At 45.2% G+C, this 18,314-nt stretch overlaps 1 protein-coding gene across 5 annotated transcripts in view; it reads left to right on the top strand.

Moving 5' to 3' along the window:
- The window catches only part of ano1a (anoctamin 1, calcium activated chloride channel a), a 148,219-nt gene extending 130,286 nt beyond the window's left edge, over window positions 1-17,933 (top strand). For 4 of the 5 annotated variants that reach the window (XM_037246650.1, XM_037246651.1, XM_037246649.1 and 1 more), the window contains one exon: window positions 16,234-17,933. In XM_037246650.1, the coding sequence (XP_037102545.1) occupies window positions 16,234-16,476 (243 nt within the window). In that variant the 3' untranslated portion in view covers window positions 16,477-17,933. Of the gene's footprint in view, window positions 1-5,278; window positions 5,346-16,233 lie in introns of all 5 variants that reach the window. The other variant, XR_005097430.1, reaches the window with a different exon arrangement.
- The last annotated feature ends 381 nt before the right edge of the window (window positions 17,934-18,314 follow it).

Here is an 18,314-nt window from a genome sequence, read left to right as displayed (position 1 = left end):
AACATTGAAAACTAATGTTCTATTTACGCACAAGTTCCCCAGGCGGAATCATATAAATACTAAACAGTATAGGTCCGAGTACCGATCCCTACGGGACACCACACATAACATTAATGAGCTCAGAGATCGTGTTGCCATGGCCCACGCGGTGGGTCCTCTCAGAGAGATAAGAACTAAACCAACAATGTGCTGACCCTAAAATACCATCGCAGGTTTTAAGGCGCTCTAATAAAATGTGATCTACAGTGTCAATGGCAGCACTAAGATCGAGTAATAATAGTACCGATGAGTCCGTCACTAAGAGGAGATCATTGGTCACTTTAGCAAGAGCTGTCTCAGTGGTTAGTTCTAAAAACCAGACTGAAATGGTTCAAATCGATTTTTAGCAACCATGTACCGTTTTTTTCCATGTATAATGCGGCCCCATGTATAATACGCACCCTAAAAATGGCATGTCAATGCTGGAAAAAAGCCTGTACCCATGTATAATACGCACCCAAATTTTGACTTTTTTTTTTTTTTAAGTCCGAATGATCGTCACACACGCATCTGGGTTAGTTATTAAACTATCACATTCATTGTCAGTCAAGAAGAGAAGAGGACTATTCGCATCGGATCCATAGTGCGCATGCGCAGTGATACTGCCTCCGTATGACGTCCAGTCCGCGATGGAGATTAAAAAACAAACAATATTTGACAATAACACAGGTTTCTGTTCCTGTCTTTGGTAATGTCCCCCTGTCTTTTTGTTCCACGTCTTTGTCGGTCAGTCCTGTTATTGGTTTTGTTAGAGAGTTATGTTAGTTTACCAAGTCTGTGTTTTGAGTTCCTCCAATGAACCCTGGTTCAAGCTGCACTTGGTCGCCCTCTTCCTTTCCACACTCCATCCGTGACAAGATTTTCATCAAAAATTGTTGTACCATGATTTTCTTCAAAAAAAAAAAAAAAAAAAATTAAAAGAAAAAAAAAATTTAAAAAAATTGTACCCATGTATAATGCGCACCCCGGATTTTAGGACAATAAATTAGTTAAATTTTGCGCATTATACATGGAAAAAAAACGGTAATCATTAAAAACAGGAATGAACAGGAGATTTGAAACCGGCCTATAATTACTGAGACGGTCCGGGTTTGGTCGCTTAAGTACCGTATTTTTCGGACTAAAAGTCGCTCCGGAATATAGGTCGCATTAGCCATAAAATGCAAAATAAAGTGAAAAAAAACATATATAAGTCGCTCCGGAGTATAAGTCGCATTTTGGGGGGAAATTTATTCGACAAAATCCAACACCAAGAACAGACATGAACGAGTAACAACAGGCTAAACCAGGGGTGGGCAAACTTTTTGAGCTCGCAAGCTACTTTTGAAATGACCAAGTCACAAAGATCTACCCACTAAAAAAAAGTACAATTTTATATATATAGTATATATATATATACGTATATATATACGTATATATACGTATATATATACGTGTATATATATATATATATATATATATATATATATGTCATCGTGAAAAAAAGTCCTACTCCCATTCCCTATGAAAGTGATACTTCTTACTATGGCCAGCTGCCCCACTCATTTTTATACCCTTTCTTAAGTTTAAGAGAAAAAACAGGGTTCTGACAATTGGAGGGAACCCACGAGCTAGCGTGTTTGTGTTGTGTTGTTAGCGCCGTTGTTTGTACACGCGTCAAGTGCGAAAAAAAATAAAAACATTTTAATATCACGCGATCGACCAATAGTGGCTTGGCGATCGACCGGTCGATCGCGATCGACGTATTGCGCACCCCTGGGCTAAACGATAGGTATGCTAACGTGACATAAACACAAACGAAGAGCTGAGAACAGGCCTGACGTAACATTCAGAGTTATTCAAATAACTATTACATAAATAACACGTTTATAAAACTATCTGTGTCACTCCAATTCATTAAATCCATCGATCGTCCGTTATGTCAACAATGCAGAGAGTGCTGACGGCGCTTGCACTTCAAAATATTCCACAGGCCCATATAACGATATATAAATTATATGTCAAATAACTATTATATAGGCGGCTCGGTGGTGCACTGGGTAGCACGTCCGCCTCACAGTTAGGAGGGTGCGGGTTCGATTCCACCTCCGGCCCTCCCTGTGTGGAGTTTGCATGTTCTCCCCGGGCCCGCGTGGGTTTTCTCCGGGCACTCCGGTTTCCCCCCACATCCCAAAAACATGCTTGGTAGGCCGATTGAGCACTCCAAATTGTCCCTAGGTGTGAGTGCGAGTGCGAATGGTTGTCTGTGTGCCCTGCGATTGGCTGGCGACCGGTTCAGGGTGTCCCCCGCCTACTGCCCGATGACAGCTGGGATAGGCTCCAGCACGCTCGCGACCCCCGTGGGGACTAAGCGGGACAGAAAATGGATGGATAACTATTATATAAGCAATAATATTATCAAACCATCTGTGTCACTCCAAATCATTGAATCCATCGATCAATTTCCTCGTCCTTTGTCAACAACGCCGCGCGTGCGCATTGACGTCAGCCTCGTCGTTATTCCACAGATCTAGTATACAACTATATTGTAGCATTAACAAAGTACAAGGAAAGACGTGGGTTTGGTAAACGGCTCTTTATTTAACAAAACAAGAGTTCAACAAGCCAACAACTACTGAACTGTAACGATAAAAACATATACAAGTTGCTACACGAAATAAAATATATCAAATCACTATAACATAAATAGTTCACCGCCACACGGCCCCAAGCACCGCCGTCGACTTCCATACCCGGAAGTCCACGGAGGTGGCGCTTCCAGCCACGGAGGTGGAAGAGAGCTCCATAGAATAGGACCAGGCGTGCGTAAAAGCCATGTCCGAGCCCCATCCACCGTGCCCGGACAGCCACCCGGCCGAGCGCCGGCCCCCGACTTCCATCCACGGAGGTGAAAGAGAGCTCCGTAGAGTAGGACCAGGCGTGCGTAAAAGCCATAATAGTTTTTCAAACCTTCTGTGTCACTCCAAATCATTAAATCCTTCAGACTCTTCATCCTCCGTGTCACTTACAAAGAAAGCTGCTAATGATGCCGGTAGTACATGGGGCCCTTCATCATCTTCGTCATCCCGTGATCGAATCTTTGTCTTTTATGTAAACAACCGCCACACCGCGCCGCTGACGTCACTTGAAATTCAAATTACAGTAATCCCTTGCTACATCGCGGTTCGTTTATCGCGGTTTCACTTTTTTTTTTTTTTTTTTTGAATTTGGAAAATTTGTGAATTTGTGACACAAAGTCGCTCCTCAGTATAAGTCGCCCCCCCCCACCCAAACTATGAAAAAACCCGCAATTTATAGTCCGAAAAATACTGTAGTGGTTGAATAATAACGGTCTTAAAGGCTGTTGGCACACTGCCAGAGGAGACAGACAGCTTAATTATATTTAAAACGGACGGTCCTAAAATCTGAAATGATTCTTTAACGAGTTTGCCGAGTTGATTAATCACATTGTCTGTTTAGCCGCGCTAACCAATTGTGTAAGGCTTTCAAGGGACACGTTTTTAAAATTTGAGATGGATATCGCATGATTGTCAGCTTCCGTAATCGGTCCCAAATTATAAACGTTGTCTGGTTCTTCAGGCAAATAAATTAAGAAATTATACATTCACTATAAATGAAAAGATAGTTAAAGCAAATATAATGTTACTTTAAATGTTTTGCAATTCATTTGTACATCCTTTGTTTCCTACCTCAGTCCGGCACCTACAAATTGTATTTGTGAGGATTAATTTTGTTTTCAAACAACTACAATGCTCTCGGGCAAGCAAAATGTGAATTAACACCAAGCTTGATCATTTAAAAGAATGAAAGTGAGATTCTGGCTTTCTTTGGAAAATTTCTGTGTGCACAATTATTAGGGAACTTTTAGTGTGCAGAATTATTATACAACTAAAGTAAAAATGGAAATGTTCCCATCTTACTTGTATATTTTCCATTTATTAAAGTGAGAATAAGAAACAAAACTAAAAATGTACATATTAACATTTAAAAGAAAATTAGTGACCAATATAGCCACCCTTCTTTTTAATAACAGTTATAAGATTTCCATCCATTGAGTCTATCAACTTCTTGATCTTTTAACGATTAACAACCGCAGCCTCCCAGACATTTTTCACAGAGGTGTGTACTGTTTTCCTTCAGCGTAAATCTCCCATTTAGAAAGGCGATACAAGTTCTCAATAGAGTTCAGGTCAGGTGAAGAAGGGGGCCACGACTTTAAGTAGTAGTTAATCATCTTTAAGGCCTTCACCGACGAGCCACACATGAATGCGACAGAATATTTTCCTGCATAATAATCATGGGTTTCTTGAAAGATGCAAACCTTTTACTGAACCACTGCTTGAAGAAAGTGTCTTCTAAGAAGTGGCAGTAGGTTCATTTTAATTAACTTTTGTTTTGACTTTAGAATAAATTTTAAGTCCATCTTTAACTCAAAAAGGTCCAAGCAACTCATCTTTATTACCAGCCCATAGCAGTACCCTGCCTCCATCTTGCTGGTATCCTATTTCAAGTGGAGCTCTGTGGCCATTACTCATCTAGCCATGGTCTAACTGGTCCGTCAAGAGTAACTCTCGTCTCATTAGTCCGTTCGTGACAATTTGGGATTGTAGGGTGATAGCTTCACCTGGGTACGAGTGTGAATGGAATGGTTGAAAATGCCAATATGCCAGAGGTTAACAGCTCGAGGCAACCTTTTTTTAGATTGGGGGAAGAGAAATACTTTTTTGACATTTTTGGAACAATGATAGATTTTCAATCAAGAACTATGAACTGAACTAGTTCATTTTAAAAGTTGCAAAGTGAATCTTGAAGTAGTTAATGTAGAAAATTAACTTTCCCAACATTGCTACAAACAATTCAGATGAGATACAAAGTAATTTGTATCAAATAAAATGACATGACATACAAAACAAAGCAAAGCTATACTCACAGTGTGACGATCATTGGGACTTTAACTTTTAAAGTCTGTCTCGTCAAGTAATTGTTTCCACCTGTTCTTGTTAGCCACACCCCCTTGTGTCTTCCAATCAGCTCCCTCAGCAACTTGTGACGTGTCCAGGTGTTCCTCGTTATCTTGTCAATTTGTTTGTATTCAGTGTCCTCCTTTCTGTTCAGTGTTTGTTGGGTCATTGTCATCTGTCCTATGTGCTTAGCCATGTGCTTTTCAGACTCCCAAGCCGAGTCCAAGTGTGGTTTGTTCATATCTATTTGTTACTTTGTTGCCTGTTGTTTTCCCCAGTGATCACCAAAGTGTCCACAGTCCTCAAACAGCAAGGCCGGTGGGAGTCTTGGATGGCAGACGAGGGGTGAGGGCAGCCGCAAGGCTTGCGCCGCCGTAATGTTGGATGGTGGCTAAAGAACGTGTGTCGCTAGAGCAAGGTCAGGTGGCGGCCTCAGCACTTGCGCCACCAGAGCAAGAGGAGGAGGATCAGAGGGCGGTCGCAGGGGTTGAGCTGCCAGATGAGGACTTTTGTGCCCTCATGTCGTGCGCCGCTAGATCACTGTCTGATGGCGGCTAAAGTACATGTGCCGCCGGAGCGAGGTCAGGTGGTGGGCGCAGAACTTGCACCGCCAGGCTGCAGAGCTCGAAATAAGAAGCATCTGGCTCGAAACGGACATGACGAGATGAATTGGTGGGGTAGAGAGAAACACTAGGACATGGAGGAAGAGGCAGGGGGCTTACTCCGAAGGTTTAGGGGTTGTCAGCAGGCTGAGCGCAGAAGGAGGCAGATTGATGACATCATAAGGGTTGTTGTGGGTTGTTGTGTGATTCTGTCAGGGTTGAGGACCTAAATGCAAGGTAACAAGGCAGGAGGTACAGGTAAGGATTAATTTGATATGAAAGAAATAAAAGGCAAAACAAGGTACTACGGGAGATGTAAAACTTAAACAGAGCTCTAAACAAAGTAATAAAAAAATAAACACTAGCAAAAGGTCTTGGACTTCACATGGACGGGAGCAAGACGTAACAGAAACAAGGTGTGACAAACGGGGCTGGACAAGTGGCTGAAGGAAGTGATTGGAAGAGACAAGAGGCGGTGCTAACGAGAACAGGTGGAAACAAGGATCTAACGAGACAGAAAAGAAAAGAAACACAAGGAAAACATAACACTGGCAAAAGCAAAAATAAAAACAAACCAAAGTCCAAATCAAAACCAAGCAAACTAAGAACATGACAGAACTGGTAATTCTTTGGTTCATCTTGATGTTCAGAACAGTGGTTTTTATGTGCATGAGCTAAGATTGGTGGCCAGTAGTAAGTTACCACTTCCTTCTTAGAAATGTATACTTCCTTCTTAGAAATGCACGTTTGGGTCAGCAGGAATAATTGGGTACCATTTAAAAAGTTAAAGTTAAAGTCCCAATGATCGTCACACACACATCTGGGTGTGGTGAAATTTGTCCTCTGCATTTAACCCATCCCCGTGTGATTTTAATCCATCCCCTGGGGGGAGAGGGGAGCAGTGAGCAGCAGCGGCGCTGCGCTCGGGAATCATTTGGTGATCTAACCCCCCAATTCCAACCCTTAATGCTGAGTGCCAAGCAGGGAGGCAATGGGTCCCATTTTTATAGTCTTTGGTATGACCCGGCCGGGGTTTGAACCCACAACCTTCCAGTCTCAGGGCGGACACTCTACCACTAGGCCACTCTGAGCTGTGAGCAAATGTTTTGGACAAAGTAACCAGAGTGAGGGTTGTCAAGCTGTTTGCAACTCACAACACTGCCTTACACTTGGATTCACCCTATTCTCTGCACACGTGGTTGCAGAACACGATAGTGCCCGTTTTGGTTTTCGAGGTATCTGGAAGCATAGATTTACTGTCACACAGGTCAATATCGGGGTTGTTATGCAACTGGGCAGTATATAGTTTTGGGGCACTTTTGTCACTGCTCTAAAGACAGTCTTCAATTGCTGATAGACGAGTAACGTTACCCCGACCCATGTCATTTCCCATGAGTGTTTCCACACCGCCAATGGGCAACTCAGTGCAAAAATCAATCGGAAAACAGCCAGTAATAAGTTCTAACTTCGTATACACAAAATGAACAACATAAACGTCTCATCTCACCCCTAGGACAGTTTCATACCCACAAAACGGTTCAGAAGAAAATGGCAGGGCACTGGCTAAAATTACTGAGTTCAAAGCACCAGTGTCCCTGAGAATGCAGATTGGACACATCGGTTGCGACGCCAGAGAGATTTGCCACACAAAAATCAAGGGCTTAAAACAAGAGTTAGAATTTTGGCTGGCATTGAGGGTTGAATTCTGGGGGTCAGAAATTATTAATCCGATGCTTTTTTTGGGGTGCAGACGTTTCTGCTTTTTGTTTCAAGGCGGTGCAGAAAGCGATGACAAGTCCAGGTTTATGGTAATGGAAACACTCTTTGTTATCGTTAGCTGGCCTAAGAGGAGAAGTGTTCACAAATGGAGGAATACAAGACCTTTTAGCCAGGACAGTAAACACATTTCTCTGGGTCAAGACAAATCCATCCAATAACACAGCATCTTCAGCTAGAATTTTGACTTTCTGTTCATTGTCTATTTCCCTGTTGCCTTTCGTGACCTACCTTAAAATTCAGCAGAAGTGAGAAGCATAAGTAAAGGAAAGTGGAGGGGCAAGAAAATTTGGCCTGATAATGTATACACAAATCTACAGTTTAAAATACTGTACTTATTGGGTTTATAACAAGTCATAAATGTATTATTTTACTTCACTGTCTAAATTGTAGTAGCTCTTTCTCTCATTAATCAGTATCACGTGTCAACTATCCCTCCGATCAGCACCTTGGACAGTTCTGTCTCTCTGCCCCTACCCCTCATGTTCTGTGACATACTACATGCCTTCAGCCATGCCCTCCAAGTAATCAGCACTGATTGCCTGACACCTGTTTGTCACCACACCTGCTCCTGGCTTGGTAACTCTGCTATTTAAACCCTGCACTCCTGTCACTCGTGGTTGGTTTGCCTGGCTTGCTCCCTCTCGGTTTGTTACTTATTTGTGCTCTCTGCCTGTTACCTGTTCTGACTCTTGTTGCCGACCTATCTTGCCTGTTCACCCGACCAGTCCTAAACTCTGTCCGGCCTGACTCTCTGCCTGTCCCTGACCACGTCTCAGCTCTACATCCTAGCTGCCGGTTTGCTCGCTCTGCTTTGTTCTCTGCCAGACCTGATCTGCTGCTCGTCTCTGTCTCCCACTTCCCTTTTCCTTAAATAAAGAAGTTTGTGATACACATAGTTTCCCTACCTCGTCCATGACCCAATGTACCAACCAAATATGCACACGTACTCTGCCTCGAACCTCTCTGACCACGCTGGGTTTCTGGTGAACCCACTGCATTGGACCCAGTTCGCCCAGCAGCAACTACAGTGGCAGCACCAGGAGCTCCAGCAACAGCAGTCCCAAGAGCTGGCCCAAGTTCTCCAGCGTTTAGGCCACGCATCCACCTCCCCTCGACCTGCACAACGCCTGCCTGGACCTGACGCTCTGTCCTCAGTTCCTAGACCCCGTCTTCTCGACAGCTGCAGCCTCTGGTCACGTTCCCACAAAAGCTGCAGCTTCCTGTCTCGCTGCTTCAACAACTGCAGCTCACTGTCTCGTTACTGCGATAGCTGCAGCCTCTGGTCTTGCCTGCTTGACAGCTGCACCCTCTGGTCTCGTCTGCTTGACAGCAGCAACCGCTGGTTTCTTGCCTTTGACAGCTACAGCCTCTGGTTTCGTCTCTGCAACAGCTGTAGCTCTAAGCCCCGGAAGAGGAAAAGGTTGGCTACGAGTGTCAATAACGTTTGTGTGAAGCACACCTAAGAACGCAAGTGGAAGAGGTTGAAAGTTGCAGCCCAAAGTCCAGCCTTAAATCAGCACCTTAGACAGTTCTGTCTCTCTGCTCCTTGCTACGGTTTGTTACTTGTTTGTGCTCCCTGCCTGTTCTGACTTTCACTGAGCTTGCTTGTTCACCCGACCATTCCTGAAAGCTGCCCAGCATGGCTCTCAGCCTGTCCCTGACTATGTCTCAGCAATACGTCATGTCTGCTGGTTTGCTCGCTCTGCTTCGTTCTCTGCCAGACCTGATCTGCTGCTCATTTCAGTCTCCTCCTTCCTTCCTTAAATAAAGACGTTTGAGATGCACATGGTTGCCCTGCCTCGTCTGTGACAAATCTGGTGCATTTGTCACTTAAAATATTTTAGCTGTCCTTAGCAGGACCGCTGAGACTCGTTTTATTCTCTTGCTGGATGGAGTAACAGTGATCCCCAACCTTTTTTGCGCCACGGACCGGTTACGTGTCAGAAATATTTTCGCGGACCGGCCTTTATATAAATAAATAATACATTTATATAACTAAATAATACATTTATATAAATAAATAATACATTTATAATAAATATATGAATACGATGAAACAAAATGATACGACTGGCATAAAAACAAGTATAAACGACATTAAAATAAAACTCACCATTACATTGAATTAGTGGGAGCACTGAGCTTGTTTCTCAGAAACGAGCCGGTCCCATCTAGGCGTAATCGGAGACAATGACACCCGAAGTGGTTAAGGTTTGTCTTTTAATGCAGGATGCTTGGTCTCCATGTGCCGAAGCAGTTTTGAGGGCTTCATTGCCTCGTTAGCTAGCCTGTCGCCACATATTATGCAGAGTGGGCTTGGCGCGTCATAGTCTTTTAAATGCAGCTTTCCTTTTCTTAGAAGTCGTAGCCTCTTCTTCTTCCGTCTCCTCATTGGGCTTTTTTCCCTTTCCGAAGAAGCTTTCCAAACATCTCTGTTTCTTGCTCATTTTTGCTTGCTTCGCGGGCTCAACTGAGGTGACATGTCACGTGACCGAGACGAGCGTCTTGACCTGAACCGACGGATGTAATTGGGAGAGAATCGCCAATTTTTTTATATTTTTCAAAATAAATACTTACTCATGTTGCTAGCTTTGCGGGCTCGACTGGGGAAACATGTCACGTGACCGGGACGAGCGTCTTGACCTGAATTAATTGATCGTCGATTAAAACTTTTTTTTTTTTTCTGTGTGGCTTGGCGGCCCGGTACCAAGTGACCCACGGACCGGTACCGGTCCGCGGCCCGGTGGTTGGGGACCACTGGTATAGATTACTTAATGACACAACTAATGTTAATGAGTTAATGATCCCACAAATAGTTGTTGATATAAAATAGACACATTAATAGCAAACCAGTATTGCAATCTTAATAGTAAATTTGGATATATATAAATAAATTTAAATTTAAATTTGGATAGGATAAAGATTAAACAAAGATAAATTATATATGTAAAAAACACAGTTTAGTTGAAACATTTCTACTCTAATGAAGACTATTTCAATCCAAAATTAGAATCCCAAAAAGAGGTCAGCCAACAAAGGTTCTGATGATAAGGACTATCAACTGCTCAAAAAAGAAAGGGTAGGAATACTTTTGGTAGAAAGTCCTTTTTGGTTGGATAGACGAGTAATCGATTCACCTGTCCACAAAAGCCTAATATTACAAACTAACAACATTTAGTCAGTCAGGCTTCTCTGTTAGAACGTAGAAAGAATGGAATAGCATTCCTTAAACAATCTGAGAAATCAATGACTTTAAGCATTGATTGCCTTAAACCTGTTTCGTTCCGTTCGCAGTTAAAATGCTGGCTTCTTGACAACCAGACCTGTCAGCACTGAGCTTCTCTCACTACCATCTTATCTTGCATGTGATGTTTGTTGTATTTTTGGTTCATTCCCACATTTTATCTACCTTTTGTAAATATGTTTTGCTCTGCATTAATTGCTTGTTTGTCTGTTTGATATTAGTCATACTTTAATGCTTGTAACTTTTTTAGTGTGAGCAGTGGGCACTGTATTAAGACTTGTAGTCCTTCCAGGGTGCCACTGTAAATCTGGCCAAGAACTGCAGATAATAATTTGACTTTTGGCTGGCTCTGGCATATTTTACAGTTATGCTGTTATGTTATAATATGCATGGGGTACACAAGTTGAAGAAGGCGTTCAGGTCCATTGGAGAGAAGGTCCGTGATAAGGGGATTTGATATAGCATGCTTCTACGAGCCAGGCTGTTGGTGACACTTGAGGGTCAAACATGAATCTTTTTAAGCGCCTGTCGCTGTGTCCAAATTCACAGGCTGGTTCCTCCAAGGACAGTTTGAAGGCTCGGTCCTTCGCAGCCTTGGAAGGCCCCACCACCATGAACCGCATAAACTTTGGAGTACTTGGACAGGCGGCATAGCTGCATACAAATGAATAGGCAGTGTTTTTTTCACGCACAATGTAGGCGCGACATGACGTCATTTCCGGCGCACCCAGACCACACTGCCAGTGTCCAGCCTTTGAGAACCAGCCATCATCCAGTCTGTCCTCTGCACCTCCATCACTGTCTGGTTTGGATCAGCCTCCAAACAAGACAAGCACAGACTGCAACGGACAATCAGGACTGCAGAAAAGATCATTGGAATCAACCTCCCTTCTATCCAAGACTTGTACCTGTCCAGGACCAGGAAACGTGCAAGGAACATCTCTACAGACCCTTCTCACCCAGGTTGCAGTCTGTTTGAACTACTCCCCTCCGGACGGCGTTATAGAGCTCGGTACGCCAAAACCAGCAGACACCGAGACAGCTTCTTCCCCCAGGCTGTTGCTCTGATGAACTCACACCACTCATAGAGTCTCAGAGGCATTACTGTGCAATAACATCCTGCTCTTCACACCTTTTGAATTTGTCTACACTGTTTTTGCCATTATTCACATGTCCTGAGTGTTGTTAGTCACCTATATGTTGAACAGAGGGTGTGTTTTACCGAAGTCAAATTCCTTGTTTGGCACGCTCAAACATGGCGAATAAAAACTCTTGAATCTTGAATCTTGATCTTGAATCTTGAAATCTGGCCTAGTTTCCTTGGGTAATGGGTTAAGGCTATGAAAAAGCAGCCGTCGTAGCCTTCATTGCTTCACTCTTCTTTACCTCTTGTTTGGACTTAGCAGTTTTCTGTCAATATTAAGTTTTTGTATTTAAACCTAAAACATCACTTATACCATAAGACACGTTGGGCAACAACAATTGAGTCATTTATATCCTGATAAAACAATTTTATTTGCTATATCGTCCAAGCTGGCAATCAAGTAATGTCCTCGACATCCTGTATTTTTGTTTTCGGGGAATGAAATCTGGTCAGGCAGAATTAAATGACTTCTCAAAAGCAGCTCTGCATATTAGCATTTTTTTAACCTTTCCTCATTAGGGGGCAACGATCCTACCGCTCTATTAATGAAATTATGGACAGTGAAGGAAGAGACAAAGTTTTCCGCAGCCACGTATGGGAGGAAAGGACCATTTTTGAGACAACGAACATTTGACAGTGTATAGCTGATTTTAATATGTAATGACATGTTTTTTTCCTTACTGTGAATTAAAATGTTGTATTTATGGTAATATCCACATTTCCCTATTTTTATAGCTATCACAGAAAATCCTCCTACTGTAGACCAGTTGCTGTTAATGAATGTTAAAACTTCATTGATCATTGACAAATGAATCTAAAACTGTATAAACTGCATATTATATAAATACCAGGGTTTCTCATTGAAATCTTTGCTTATTTTTTCATTTATTTGCAAGCATTTGTGTTAATGTACTACCTGACCATCCTAGAAAAGAGGCAGCCATCAGCAGCAATACGTGGTTAATCACAGGGTTTATTCTCCCTTTAATGAATAAAGTCATCATTTAGAAACCACATTTTATATTTGGTTGAATTGTCCATCCATCCATCCATCTTTTTCCGCTTATCCGGGGTCGGGTCGCGGGGGCAGCAGCTTCAGGAGGGACTCCCAGACTTCCCTCTCCCCAGCCACTTCATCTAGCTCATCCCGGGGGATCCCAAGGCGTTCCCAGGCCAGCCGAGAGACATAGTCTCTCCAGCGCGTCCTGGGTCGTCCCCGGGGTCTCCTACCGGTGGGACATGCCCGGAACACCTCCCCAGGGAGGCGTCCAGGAGGCATCCTGATGAGATGCCCGAGCCACCTCATCTGGCTCCTCTCAACGTGGAGGAGTAGCGACTCTACTCCGAGTCTCTCCCGGATGACCGAACTTCTCACCCTATCTCTAAGGGAGAGCCCGGACATCCTGCGGAGAAAACTCATTTCGGCCGCTTGTATCCGGGATCTCGTTCTTTCGGTCACGACCCATAGCTCGTGACCATAGGTGAGGGTAGGAGCGTAAATCGACCAGTAAATTGAGAGCTTTGCCTTTTGGCTCAGCTCTCTCTTTACCACGACGGACCGGTACAGAGTCCGCATTACTGCCGACGCTGCACCGATCCGCCTGTCGATCTCGCGCTCCATCCTCCCCTCACTCGTGAACAAGACCCCAAGATACTTAAACTCCTCCACTTGGGGCAGGATCTCATCCCCGATCCGGAGAGGGCATTCCACCCTTTTCCGATCGAGGACCATGGACTCGGATTTGGAGGTGCTGACCCTCATCCCGACCGCTTCACACTCGGCTGCGAACCGCTCCAGTGAGAGCTGGAGATCACGGCCTGAAGAAGCCAACAGCACAACGTCGTCTGCAAAAAGCAGAGACGCGATGCTGAGGTCCCCAAACCGGACACCCTCAACGCCTCGGCTGCACCTAGAAATTCTGTCCATAAAAATTATGAACAGAATCGGTGACAAAGGGCAGCCTTGGCGGAGTCCAACCCTCACTGGGAACGAATCCGACTTACTGCCGAAAATGCGGACCAAACTCTGGCATCGGTGATACAGGGACCGAACCGCCCTTATCAGTTGGCTCGGTACCCCGTACTCCCGAAGCACCCCCCACAGAACCTCCCGAGGGACACGGTCGAACGCCTTCTCCAAGTCCACAAAACACATGTGGACTGGTTGGGCAAACTCCCATGCACCCTCGAGGATCCTGTTGAGGGTGAAGAGCTGGTCCACTGTTCCACGGCCAGGACGAAAGCCACACTGTTCCTCCTGAATCCGAGGTTCGACCTCCCGACGGACCCTCCTCTCCAGCACCCCTGAATAGACCTTACCAGGGAGGCTGAGGAGTGTAATTCCCCTGTAATTGGAACACACCCTCCGGTCCCCCTTCTTAAAGAGGGGAACCACCACCCCAGTCTGCCAATCCAGAGGCACTGTCCCCGATGTCCACGCGATGCTGTAGAGACGTGTCAGCCATGACAGCCCCACAACATCCAGAGCCCTTAAGAAATCCGGGCGGATCTCATCCACCCCCGGGGCCTTGCCACCGAGGAGTTTTTTAACTACCTCAGTGACTTCAACCCCAGAGATTGGAGAGTCCGCCTCAGAGTCCCCAGGCCCTGCTTCCACAATGGAAGGCGTGTCGGTGGAATTGAGGAGGTCTTCGAAGTATTCTCCCCACCGACACACGACGTCCCGAGTCGAGGTCAGCAGCACGCCATCTCCACTGTAAACAGTGTTGACGTTGCACTGCTTCCCCCTCCTGAGACGCCGGATGGTGGACCAGAATTTCCTCGAAGCCGTCCGGAAGTCATTCTCCATGGCCTCGCCAAACTCCTCCCACGCCCGGGTTTTTGCCTCAGCAACCGCCGAAGCCGCGTTCCGCTTGGCCATCCGGTACCTGTCAGCTGCCTTCGGAGTCCCGCAGGCCAAAACGGCCCGATAGGACTCCTTCTTCAGCTTGACGGCATCCCTTACCGCCGGTGTCCACCAGCGGGTTCGGGGATTGCGCCACGACAGGCACCAATGACCTTACGGCCACAGCTCCGGTCGGCCGCCTCAACAATGGAGGCGCGGAACAAGGTCCACTCGGACTCAATGTCCCCCGCCTCCCCCGGGACGTGGGAAAAGCTCTGCCGGAGGTGGGAGTTGAAGCTCTTCCTGACAGGGGATTCCGCCAGACGTTCCCAGCAGACCCTCACAGAACGTTTGGGTCTGCCAGGTCGGACCGGCATCTTCCCCCACCATCGGAGCCAACCCACCACCAGGTGGTGATCAGTTGACAGCTCCGCCCCTCTCTTCGCCCGAGTGTCCAAAACATGCGGCCGCAAATCCGATGACACGACTACAAAGTCGATCATCGAACTGCGGCCTCGGGTGTCCTGGTGCCAAGTGCACACATGGACACCCTTATGTTTGAACATGGTGTTCATTATAGAAAATCCGTGTCGAGCACAGAAGTCCAATAATAGAACACCGCTCGGGTTCAGATCGGGGGGGCCGTTCCTCCCAATCACGCCCTTCCAGGTCTCACTGTCATTGCCCACGTGAGCATTGAAGTCACCCAGTAGAACGATGGAGTCCCCAGAAGGAGCGCCCTCCAGCACTTCCTCCAGGGACTCCAAAAAGGGTGGGTACTCTGAGCTGCCGTTTGGTGCGTAGACACAAACAACAGTCAGGACCCGTCCCCCCACCCGAAGGCGGAGGGAGGCTACCCTCTCGTTCACCGGGGTGAACCCCAATGTGCAGGCGCCCAGCCGGGGGGCAATAAGTATACCCACACCTGCTCGACGCCTCTCACCGTGGGCAACTCCAGAGTGGAAGAGAGTCCAGCCCCTCTCGAGAGGGCTTGTACCGGAACCCAAACTGTGCGTGGAGGCAAGTCCGACTATATCTAGTCGGAACTTTTCTGCCTCGCACACCAGGTCGGGCTCCTTTCCAGCCAGAGAGGTGACATTCCATGTCCCAAGAGCCAGCTTCTGCAGCCGGGGATCAGACCGCCAAGGTCCCTGCCTTTGGCCGCCGCCCAGTTTGCAATGCACCCGACCCCTTTGGCCCCTCCCACAGGTGGTGAGCCCATGGGAAGGGGGACCCACGTTTCCTTTTCGGGCTGAGCCCGGCCGGGCCCCATGGGCGAAGGCCCGGCCACCAGACGCTCGCCTTCGAGCCCCGCCTCCAGGCCTGGCTCCAGAGGGGGGCCCCGGTGACCCGCGTCCGGGTGAGGGAAAACGTGATCCATTAATTTTTTTCATCATAAGGGGCTGATGAGCCGTGCTTTGTCTGGCCCCTCACCTAGGACCCGTTTGCCATGGGTGACCCTACCAGGGGCATGAAGCCCCAGACAACATGGCTCCATGTTTGAAGAGCATTATATTCCGTTTGTTTTTTCAATAGACCTACATGACAATATTTGTCACTCGCCCTTCCTCTTCTCACATTTCTAATCTTTGCCCATTTTCTGCCTTCCGCCTTTTCAGAATGTGGTGATGCTCATGAGTGACTTTATCAGTTGGTTGATCCCAGACATACCCAAGGACATCAGCCTCAAGATCCACAAAGAAAAGGTCCTCATGGTTGAGCTCTTCATGAAAGAAGAGTATGGAAGAAGGCTTGGTGTCGCTGACAGTCACAACCGTAACAGTTGTCCTTCCCCATCCTCTTCAAATCAGAGCCCACAACAACCACGATCCCGGGCTGCGCCAAACACAAACTTGTGTTAAACTATTGGCTGTATGATTCTGAAAAATGAACACGTAAACGTAATACAGTAATACAGGGTTGTCCTTAATTTCCCATGTAGAGGATAAAATATATTTTAAATTAAACAAAGGTTTTAGGGTATTTGGAACATAAATGACATATTAAAATTATATGAATGGAAATTGTGCACTATGAAGCCTTAATCTCTTTTCAACCTCTATAGCTATAAAATGGAATGCAATTAGATGACAGTAGCTTTGCGATTCTGCATTCATTATTATCAATGTCATTGCTGTGGAAAGTTTTGATATTTTTTCTTTGTTTTGTATTGTTTTTCCAACATAATTCCATTGTTAAGACAATTTATTTTGAATTGCTTTTGTCTCAGTTAATCATTACATTGTTTGGTGTAAGACTTCATGAGGATTTTATAATGAGGCAGCATGTTGGACAAGTCAGGCCTTTACCTGCTCTGTGTTTGCTCGCACGAATTGTCTCCAGGTGCTCTAACTTTATTGAACAGTGCAAGAAATTGCACGTTAGGTTAACTGAAGACAAACCGCTATATGTCCATTGGAGATAATATAATTTGTGTGGGTGTGTGTGGGTGGCAAAATAAATGCATTCAAAAGTTAACATTTAATGCAAATATTCATTTGATTCCAATTAATGCGTGCCCGTTCCTTGGAAAGACACTCCCAGCCCCAGACTCCTTAAAAGATAAGCGTCCTGGGTATGCCCATCTTTTCACTTGCTCACTTGTCACTAGCTTTTTAAGTCCCCATCGCACTAAAGAGAAACAATTGCGAGATTTGCGTCTGTTGGATTTTTATCAGGGTTTGTTCAAAATTTCAAATGGTCACCAAATGGTCGCCAGACATTCGCTTGTACTTTTCTTGTTGCAAGGGAATTTTCAACATGTTCAGAACGTTTGGTGAATGATTCACAGGGATTATCCCACACTATTGTCATATTTATGAATGAAATCCAACAAAATCTGCAGACCACTCAGTATGTCTGCCTGCTTCTCGACAGGAGAATCTTACATTACATTGTGACCAACTGTACAATCTGGGGCAGTCATTGCACCTTTTAGTGTTGCGCAATTGAGATAAATGGTCCTCGCAGCAAACGCTGGATGGGTTAGCTTGTTGGGAGAGAGTTGCCGAAGCCATAGATACACAACAGCTAGTGTTTGTTTGACGCCAATCATTAGAATTCATTGAATTGATCTCTATGCCGTTATATGTACCTGATCAACCTCAGTGGTCAGTTCGCCTCTGGGGGCCTGTGCTTGTTGATTATTTTTTACCCAGGGCAACCCCATCAAATTAGAATTGGAAGATGCTCGGGTTTACCGTATACTCGTTATTGTAATTGTCATTGTAATACTGAGAATAAATGTACTATAATATTGACAGTAATATTGATCATTGTAATTTGATATTGTCCCTCAATAAATAAAAGTCAGGATGTGTTCTTGTTTTTTTATTAATGCAATTGCTCATTCAATTGACATCAAGGGTTGAACATTTGTACATTTCTAATACAGAGATTAAAAGCTAACTGTACTGTAATAATGAGATATTTGTTTTTTTTATTAAAAAATGTACTCAGGACAGATCTCTATCAAAAAAAGCAGAAAGTATTTACACATTTCCCATGCTGGCAAATAAAATGCTATCTGTCAGTCTATTTGTCTGTGTCAGTCAGTCTGTCTGTCTGTTTATCTGTCTGTCTGACTGGCTAGGGGAGGGAACCATGGTCCAATGACAGCCATATTCTGCCTGTTTCATATGTCTCCCTGCTGCAACACAGAGCTTATTCAAATGATTGTTTCAGCTTTATTCAGAGCTTA

The sequence above is a fragment of the Syngnathus acus genome, chromosome 3 (assembly GCF_901709675.1).
Source record: "Syngnathus acus chromosome 3, fSynAcu1.2, whole genome shotgun sequence".
Lineage (NCBI taxonomy): Eukaryota > Metazoa > Chordata > Actinopteri > Syngnathiformes > Syngnathidae > Syngnathus > Syngnathus acus.
Note: the sequence above shows the minus strand (reverse complement) of the source record. Positions and strands in the feature narration are given on the sequence as shown.